Source organism: Hemiscyllium ocellatum, chromosome 7, assembly GCF_020745735.1.
Source record: "Hemiscyllium ocellatum isolate sHemOce1 chromosome 7, sHemOce1.pat.X.cur, whole genome shotgun sequence".
Lineage (NCBI taxonomy): Eukaryota > Metazoa > Chordata > Chondrichthyes > Orectolobiformes > Hemiscylliidae > Hemiscyllium > Hemiscyllium ocellatum.
Genome location: NC_083407.1, coordinates 1,275,379 through 1,285,781, shown reverse-complemented (window position 1 = coordinate 1,285,781; position 10,403 = coordinate 1,275,379). Strand labels below are relative to the sequence as shown.

General features: G+C 46.3%; 1 protein-coding gene across 1 annotated transcript in view; it reads right to left on the bottom strand.

The window, feature by feature from the left end:
* Positions 1–1,414: 1,414 nt before the first annotated feature.
* LOC132817680 (unconventional myosin-X-like) overlaps positions 1,415–10,403 on the bottom strand; it is a 241,470-nt gene continuing 232,481 nt past the window's right edge. Inside the window, exon 41 of the mRNA XM_060828179.1 lies at positions 1,415–2,279. Coding sequence (XP_060684162.1) covers positions 2,166–2,279 — 114 coding nt within the window. The 3' untranslated portion in view covers positions 1,415–2,165. The remainder of the gene's footprint in view (positions 2,280–10,403) is intronic.

Sequence of the window (10,403 nt, the reverse complement as noted above, 5' to 3'; positions counted from 1 at the left end):
CCCATAACATCATTGCCTCTTCACAAGTATCATTGTTATGGCTGAATAAATATTTCCTGAATTACATCAGTGGGCTGTTTCTGATTGGCTGAACGCTCAAAATCTCCAATGAACAAACCTGTACTTTGAGAGTGCATACTCATCAAATTTGGACAGATTTAAGATTTCAGGAAGGAGCTTCAGTGGGGGAATCGAGAAGGAACATGTTTATACCGTGAGTGGTCAAACTTGGGCCTAGCTGCCCTTTGCAGGCAGTGGGAGCAAAAGCAAATGATTGAGAGGAAATTGAATGGACACTTAAAGAAAATGAATGTACAAGGTTGCAGGGTTAGAGCAGGGAGTGCTCCTGAACAGGTTGCTCTGTTGTGGGCCAGCTTGTGGATCTGTGTCATGATTAACAGTTACTTACTCATTCAGAGTACATGGGCATTACTGGCTGGACCAGCATTTATTGGCCGTCCCTAGTTGCCCCTTGAGAAGGTGGGGGTGAGCTGCCTTCTTGACCCACTGCAGTCCATGTGCTGTGGGTAGACCCACAAGGCCCTTAGGGAGGGAATTCCAGGATTCTGACCCAGCGACACTGAAGGAACGGTGATATATTTCCAAGTCAGGATGGTGAGGGGCTCGGAGGGGAACTTGCATGGGATGGTGTTCCCATGGATCTGCTGCCCTTGTCCTTCTCAATGGAAGTGGTCGTGTGTTTGGAAGATGTCATCTAGTGATCACCCCCACTTCTCATCTTATGATGGAAAGAAGGTCTTTGGTGGAGCAGTAGAAGATGGTTAGGTCTAGGACACCCTCCTGAGGGACCTCTGCAGATATACCCTGGAGCAGTGATGACTGGACTTCCAGCCAGTAATCACTTGGTGTTTTCGTTTCTTGTGCTCTGTTCCTGGTGTTTGAATGGGCCACCAGGCTGGTGGGGGTGGGAATGGAACCCGGGCTTGGGACCAAGCCGAGGGACTGGAGCCTCTACCTCGGGACCAGGCCGAGGGACTGGAGCCTCTACCTCGGGACCAGGCCGAGGGACTGGAGTCTCTACCTCGGGACCAGGCCGAGGGACTGGAGTCTCTACCTCGGGACTAGGCCGAGGGACTGGAGCCTCTACCTCGGGACCAGGCCGAGGGACTGGAGCCTCTACCTCGGGACCAGGCTGACGGACTGGAGCCTCTACCTCGGGACCAGGCCGACGGACTGGAGCCTCTACCTCGGGATTAGGCCAGGGAGACTGCAGCTTGTGCCTATTCTTTCAGCATCCCTTTACAAGAAACAGCAACAGGGGACACTGGACGTTTCCATTCAAAACCCAAACATCAGACTTGCTATAATGTCCAGCTTAAAGCTCAGACTGTACAAAATCATCAGAGAACACATTTCAGACAATGCTGTTTGTATTTGTCAGTGAAAAAAACAAGCTTACAAAACTCTAATTTGGGATATTTGGTTATTTTGTGATGTTGAGCAGCTGCAGAATCTCCTTCAATCTGTCCAATCTCAATACAGTGTTTAAATAAATTGGTACATTCGAGGAATTGCTTTGTAAAGCCAGTCACAAATCATTAGGGAAAGAAAAGCTAGATTGGGAAAGAAAGTGACAGACAGAAAGTGAGAAAGACTGAGGGAGGTAGACAGGATAGAGTGAGAGACAGCCAGAAACAGATTGCTCGAGTCAGAGACAGGGAGGGGAAGAGAGAGAGGGAGAGAGAGAGAGAGAAACAATAAAGATACAGAGAGAACAAGACAAAGACAGACAGAGAAACCTCTTTGATCAGCAGGAAGTGCTAAAGAATAGCAGAGCACCAAGAGAGGCTATTTGACCCATCGATTCCATGCTGTATTCTTCTCAGCAACACTGCCCGCAGTATTGCAGGCCGAGCCAGTGTGATGACCTCGGAGACAATGAGAATGGCTGGGTCTGGACTCGACCAGTTCTACCCTGGCTTTTCCTCTCCTCTCCTCTTGGACTTTGATTGGATGTACTCCTGGAAAACTCATCACATGACCTCCCACCTCCAACTGCTCTTTGCCCACCATTGGTCTCACAACTGGAGGTGCCCATGCCAATGACCCATCATTTCTCCCTTGGTCAGTCTTTCCTTGGCTGGTGAGAGGAGAGTGAGGAGAAAATAGAGAGGAATGAGACCGGACTAGGGGAGTGTTCCTGCTCATCTGGTCCAGGCACTGGCCTCACTGTGATTAGTGACGACAGACTTGATGCTGTATCGTTTCTTCACAATCGTGTTGATGTAGCCCTTCATTATCTTTGTGATTTCACCCACCTGCAATGAGACAAAGGCGGTGAGGGAGAGAAAAGCAACAGCATTTTTCAGCAAAAGAGAGGGAAGTTATACGGCAATGTCTCAGTGAAGAATATAGGAGTAAACGTAGGTCATTCAGCCCCTCAATCCAGGCTGCTTTACTAAGTTATGGCTGATCATGTACTTTTATTCTCAATATTTCCCACACTCTCCCATTTTCTTTGATGTCATTAGTAGGTAGAAATCTATCAATGTCTCTTTGAACATGTTCAGCAACTGAGCTTCTACAGCCCTTTGGGATAGAGAATTCCAAGATTCACTACCCTTTGAATGAAGAAATCCTCCTCATCTTAGTCTAATTGATCCATCATTTATGCTGAAATTATTTCCCTGGATTTAGACTCATCTTCTGGAAAAACATCTTTTCTATCCATCCTGACATACCCTAAAAGGATTCTGTAATTTTCAATCTACTCGAGTATTCAGACGCAGTTTCATTAGCCTTTCCTCAAAAGACAATGCCATTATTCCAGGGATTAATTGGTTCAACCTCCATTTCATTCTTATCTATGGCAAGAACATCCTTCCTCAGACGACAGTAAAACTGCACACAATACTCCAGGTGTAGCCTTACCAAGGCATTGTCTCACTGCTGCAAGACTTCTCTACTCCTGCACTCAAATCCCCTTGTGATAAAAGCTTGTGTCCCTCATTCTTTGTTATTCCTGTAAACTAGCTATTAGTGACGAATGAACTAGGACCCTTTGGACATCAACACTTTTCAACCGCTTACCATTTAAGAAATACACTGCACTTCCAGCCTCCGCCCAGATTCACATTATTTCCCATGTTTTTTGCCACTCGTTCAGCCTGAAGCCTCTTTGTATCATCTCCAAAACTCCCATTCCTACCTACTTTTGTGTCGACTGAAATTTGTAAATATTCTATTTGGTCTCAATGTCCAAATTTATTAATAAATATAGTGCACAGCTCAGCTCCAAGCCCTAAACCTTGTGGTACCCTCCAGTCACATGCTCACACACATTTATTCTGACTGTTGCCTGCCAACCAACCAGTTCTCAATCCGTGGCAGCAGAAGCCCCTTCAGCCTGTGTTCTCAAACTTTTCCTATTAACTTATGTGGGACCTGATTAAAAGCCTTCTTAAAGTCCAACTGTAAGTACCAGCTACCCTTTATGTACTCTGATGGCAACATCTTTAAAAACCTCAAACAGCTTTGTCAGATATGGTTTCCATGTCTTAAATCCATCTTGACTCCTCACAATCAAACCATCATTCTCCATCAGTGTCTAATTATCACATACTTTATCATAGATTCAAAACATTTTCCTTACTACTACCATAGGGCTAACAGATCTATAGTTCCCTCCTTGGGATTACATTTGAAACATTCCAGTCTGTCAATGGAATTGTGAAGAATGATCGCCAATGCATCTTCTATCTCCATAGCCACCTCTTTCAAAGACATGGTTAATTGAATCCTGGGGATTTAGTAATTTTCAGTCCATTCAATTTGTCTGGAACTACTTTTTTTACTGATATTAACTCCTTTTAATTCCTAATTCTCACTAGTCCCTTAGATCTCTATTATTTCTGGAAAATTTCTTGTATCATCCTTCATAAGATAAACACAAAAGTAATTATTTAGATTCTGTCATTTCCTTAATTCTTATTATAAATTCTCCCAGAGATGCCTGTAATGGATCTACATTTGTCTTTGTTTTATTTTACTTTTTAAATACTTAAGGAGCTTTTACAATCGGATTTTATGTTTCTTATTAGTACATTTTCATATTGTACTCTCCCCATATTTATCTTCTTTCTTGATTTTCCTTCAGTGAATTCTAAAAATGTTACTAATTTCCAGGTTGTTATATTTATTGACAACATGACAACCATCCTCCTTTGATCTAATACAATTTTTAACTTTCTTTGTTAGCCATTGTGGACTCGCTTTTCCTGTTGAGTTTTGTGTGTTTTTTTTGACACTCATCAGTATTGAGAGTATGGTGCTGGAAAAGCACAGCAGGTCAGGCAGCATCCAATGAGCAGGAAAATGAATGTTTCAGGCCAAAGCCCTTCATCGGGAATGAGACTTGTGAACCGAGGGTGTGGAGAGATAAATGGGAAGGGGATGGGTGGAAGGTAACTGAGAATGCGATTGGTAGATAGAGTTGGGGGTAATGGTGATAAGTTGGAGAGGAGGGTGGAGCGGATAGGTGGGAAGGAAGCTGGATAGGTAGGACAGATCAAGAGGACAGTGCCGAGTTGAAAGGTTAGAACTGGGTTGAGGATGGGGGGAGGGAAAATGAGAAAACTCGTGGAGTCCACATTGTTGCCCTGCGGTTGAAGATGAGGCGTTTTTCCTCCAGGCATTGGGTGGTAAGGGTGTAGCAATGGAGGAGGCCCAGGACCTGTCCACCCTTAGCAGAGTGGGAGAGGAAGTTGAAGTGTTCAGCCATGGGGCAGTGGGATTGGTGCGAGTGCCCTGGAGTTATTCTCTGAAGTGCTCTGCAAGTAGGCATCCTGTCTCCCAAATGTAGAGGAGACCGCTTCAGGAGCAATGGATGCAGTAAACTCTGATGGATGCGGAATGTCTTTGTGGCCTTGGACAGAGTTGAGGGGGGAGGTGTAGGTGCAGGTTTTGCAATTCCTCTGGTGGCAGGGGAAGGTGCCAGAAGGGGAGGGTGGGTTGGTGGGGGGTGTTGATCTGACATGAGAGTCACAGAACCCCAACTCCTATCTCCACCCATCCCCCGCTGCCACCGCCACCGCCACCACCCAGTCTAGGAACTCCCCATATACATTCGGGACACCACTGGCGCCCTCCACCTCCACCAAGATTTTCGTTTCTCTGGTCCCCAACACCTCATAGAACATAGAACAATACAGCACAGAACAGGCCCTTCGGCCCACGATGTTGTGCCGAACATCTATCCTAGATTAAGCACCCATCCATGTACCTATCCAATTGCCGCTTAAAGGTCGCCAATGATTCTGACTCTACCACTCCCACGGGCAGCGCATTCCATGCCCCCACCACTCTCTGGGTAAAGAACCCACCCCTGACATCTCCCCTATACCTTCCACCCTTCACCTTAAATTTATGTCCCCTTGTTACACTCTGTTGTACCTGGGGAAAAAGTTTCTGACTATCTACTCTATCTATTCCTCTGATCATCTTATAAACCTCTATCAAGTCACCCCATATCCTTCGCCGTTCCAACGAGAAAAGGCCGAGAACTCTCAACCTATCCTCGTATGACCTATTCTCCATTCCAGGCAACATCCTGGTAAATCTTCTCTGCACCCTCTCCAAAGCTTCCACATCTTTCCTAAAGTGAGGCGACCAGAACTGCACACAGTACTCCAAATGTGGCCTAACCAAAGTCCTGTACAGCTGCAACATCACTTCACGACTCTTGAATTCAATCCCTCTGCTAATGAACGCTAATACACCATAGGCCTCCTTACAAGCTCTATCCACCTGAGTGGCAACTTTCAAAGATCTATGTACATAGACCCCAAGATCCCTCTGTTCCTCCACCTGACTGAGAACCCTACCGTTAACCCTGTATTCCGCATTCTTATTTGTCCTTCCAAAATGTACAACCACACACTTGACAGGGTTGAACTCCATCTGCCACTCCTCAGCCCAGCTCAGCATCATATCTAAGTCCCTTTGCAGTTGACAACAGCCCTCCTCACTGTCCACAACTCCACCAATCTTCGTATCATCCGCAAATTTACTGACCCACCCTTCGACTCCCTCATCCGAGTCATTAATAAAAATTACAAACAGCAGAGGACCCAGAACTGATCCCTGCGGAACTCCACTTGTAACTGGGCTCCAGGCTGAATATTTACCATCTACCACCAGTCTCTGACTTCGACCATCTTCACCATGAAGATCCAGTCCCTATATAACTCTATCCACCATGACTAGGGCCTCCAAACCTTCCGTTTCTTCCGCTCCCGACATCCCTACCAGTACCCCTCCACTGATACTCTCATTCGTTTGGCTGAACTGGTCCTCAGCTTTAACAATTTCTCTTTGAAGCCTCCTTCTTCAAAGACCACAATTTCCCCTCCCACATAGTTGATGATGCCCTCCAGCGCATCTCATCCACATCCCACACCTCCACCCTCAAACTCCACCCCTCCAACCAGAACAAGGTCAAAACCCCCGGTCCTCACCTTCAACCCCACCAACCTCCATATACATTGCATTATCCTCAGCCACTTCCACTGCCTACAAGTGGGCCCCACCACCTGAGATATATTTCCCTCCCCACCCCTATCTACTTTCCGTAAAGACCATTTCCTTCGCGACTCTCTTGTCAGGTCCGCATCCCCCACCAACCCACTGTCCCCTCCCGGCAACTTCCCCTGCCACTGCAGGAACTTCAAAACCTGCGTCCATACCTTCCCCCCTCACCTCCATCCAAGGCCCCAAAGGAGCCTTCCACATCCAACAGAGTAAGGACATGCAGGTGCTGGGCTTCCTCCATCACTACACCCTAACCAACCGATGCCTGTAGGAAGAAAGCCTCACCTTCCACCTTGGGACCCTTCAACCCCAGGGCATCAATGTAGATTTCACCAGTTTCCTCATTTCCCCTCTCCCCACCTTACCCCAGTTCCAACCTTCCAGCTGAGCACTGCCCTCACGACCTGTCCCAACTGTTCATCTTCCCTCCCACCTATTGCACTCTCAGCTTCCTTCCCCCTAGCCCCACCCCCCTCCCATTTATCTCCCCACCCCCTAGGCTCGCAGTCTCATTCGTGATGAAGGGCTCTTGCCTGAAACGTTGGTCCTCCTGCTCCCCAGATGCTGCCTGACCTGCTGTGCTTTTCCAGCACCACACTCTCGACTCTGCTCTCCAGCATCTGCAGTACTCACTTTCTTCTCATTAGATTGATCCAATCCAAACAGGACAGCAGATAGATTGAAATGTCTTGTAGTTGCTGTATTGCCTTTGTTGCATGCCCTCATTTGCTGATCTTTACTGTGCCCAACATTAGCACACCAGTCTGGTGGCCTCTGAACAACTCCTGTTGCTCCTTGCTGTTTCATAAAACATAGAACAATGCAGCACAGAACAGGCCCTTCGGCCCACGATGTTGTGCCGAACATCTATCCTAGATTAAGCACCCATCCATGTACCTATCCAATTGCCGCTTAAAGGTCGCCAATGATTCTGACTCTACCACTCCCACAGGCAGCGCATTCCATGCCCCCACCACTCTCTGGGTAAAGAACCCACCCCTGACATCTCCCCTATACCTTCCAGCCTTCACCTTAAATTTATGTCCCCTTGTAACACTCTGTTGTACCCGGGGAAAAAGTTTCTGACTGTCTACTCTATCTATTCCTCTGATCATCTTATAAACCTCTATCAAGTCACCCCTCATCCTTCGCCGTTCCAACGAGAAAAGGCCGAGAACTCTCAACCTATCCTCGTACGACCTATTCTCCATTCCAGGCAACATCCTGGTAAATCTTCTCTGCACCCTCTCCAAAGCTTCCACATCTTTCCTAAAGTGAGGCGACCAGAACTGCACACAGTACTCCAAATGTGGCCTAACCAAAGTCCTGTACAGCTGCAACATCACTTCACGACTCTTGAATTCAATCCCTCTGCTAATGAACGCTAATACACCATAGGCCTTCTTACAAGCTCTATCCACCTGAGTGGCAACTTTCAAAGATCTATGTACATAGACCCTAAGATCCCTCTGTTCCTCCACCTGACTGAGAACCCTACTGTTAACCCTGTATTCTGCATTCTTATTTGTTCTTCCAAAATGGACAACCTCACACTTGGCAGGATTGAACTCCATCTGCCACTCCTCAGCCCAGCTCTGCATCATATCTAAGTCCCTTTGCAGATGACAACAGCCCTCCTCACTGTCCACAACTCCACCAATCTTCGTATCATCTGCAAATTTACTGACCCACCCTTCGACTCCCTCATCCAAGTCATTAATAAAAATTACAAACAGCAGAGGACCCAGAACTGATCCCTGCGGAACTCCACTTGTAACTGGGCTCCAGGCTGAATATTTACCATTTACCACCACTCTCTGACTTCGACCGGTTAGCCAGTTCTCTATCCAACTAGCCAAATTTCCCACTATCCCATGCCTCCTGACTTTCCGCATAAGCCTACCATGGGGAACCTTATCAAATGCCTTACTAAAATCCATGTACACTACACCCACTGCTCTATCCTCATCCACATGCTTGGTCAACTCCTCAAAGAATTCAACAAGATTTGTAAGGCAAGACCTACCCTTCACAAATACGTGCTGGCAGTCCCTAATCAAGCAGTGTCTTTCCAGATACTCATTAATCCTATCCCTCAGTACCCTTTCCATTACTTTGCCTACCACAGAAGTAAGACTAACTGGTCTGTAATTCCCAGGGTTATCCCTATTCCCTTTTTTGAACAGGGGCACAACATTCGCTACTCTCCAGTCCCCTGGTACCACCTCCGTTGACAGTGAAGACGAAAAGATCATTGCCAACGGTACTGCAATTTCCTCTCTTGCTTCCCACATAATCCTAGGATATATCCCGTCAGGCCCGGGGGACTTGTCTATCCTCAAGTTGTTCAAAATGTCCAACACATCTTCCTTCCTAACACGTATCTCTTCTAGCTTACCAGTCCGTTTCACACTCTCCTCTTCAACAATACGGTCCCTCTCGTTCGTAAATACTGAAGAAAAGTACTCATTCAAGACCTCGCCGATCTCTTCCGACTCAATACACAATCTCCCACTACTGTCCTTGATCGGACCTACCCTCGTTCTCGTCATTCTCATGTTTCTCACATACGCATAAAATGCCTTGGGGTTATCCTTGATCCTATCCGCCAGGGATTTTTCATGCCCTCTCTTAACTCTCCTAATCCCTTTCTTAACACCATCCAAACAGATTTCACGTTGTTCTGCTCTAAATTCCTTTCATGCTAATGTCCTGATTCGATCCCATATGAACAGCACTTTGCATTATCCCAACCCCTTTTCCTTCTTGCCTGTTCTTTCTAAATTTACAAATCCGGAGCAGGAATAGGCCATTCAGCCCATCAAGTCTGCTGCAATATTCAGTATCAGGACAGACAATAATTTCTGGCCTGTCCGGCACTGTCCACATCCTGTGTATGAATTTAAAAAAGGTTATGGCTGAACTGAACATGGCTTTGATTCAGCATTTCCATCTTTCTCTGAAAACCATCGACTGCTTTGTCAGTGAAGAATCAATCTATATCCGTCTTAAACGTATATAATGACTCCTCCCCCCCCTCCCCCAGGCCACTTCTTCATTCTCTCGGGAAGACAATTCCACAGACTCACGATCATGTGAGAGAATCTTTTCCTCAGTGTCTGTCTTAAATGTGAAAAAACCCTTATATATGCCCCTTATATATTTTCCCATTCCGGTTCCTATGTTCCTTTGTCCCTACAATTGCCCGACATGCATCAACACACAGCAAGTCAGATGCAGGACTGACCACTGCAACAATATAAAATGCATTTAAATTAAGTAAAATGGGCACAGTTGAATCTGGAACTCATGATCTTTACTAACAAATAGAAGTAGTGGGCCATTCAACATGTTCAGCATGCTCCACCACTATTCAGTAAGATCATGGCTGATCACCTCTCTCCATCTCCACTTCTGTAGCTGAATCCCTTACAGCCTCAACAAATTCTCAAATTCTATCTGAATACATCTAGACACTGAGCCTTTCCAAACCTCTGGGATTGAGAATTCCCATCATTCACAACTCTGCAAATGAGGAAATTCCTCCCCATTCTATTCCTTAATGATTAACCATTATCCTGATAATGTGTGTCTGTGCTGAGAAAGAAAAAGATGCTGAAGATCACAGCGGGTCAGGCAGCGTCCATGGAGAGAGAGCCAGCTAATGTTTCGAGTCTAGATGACTGTGCATCGGAACTTGCTGTCTCTCCATGAATGCTGCCTGACCCACTGTGATGAGAAAGTGAGGTCTGCAGATGCTGGAGTATCAGAGCTGAAAATGTGTTGCTGGAAAAAAAGGGCTTATGCCCGAAATGTCGAATCTCCTGTTCCTTGGATGCTGCCTGACCTGACCC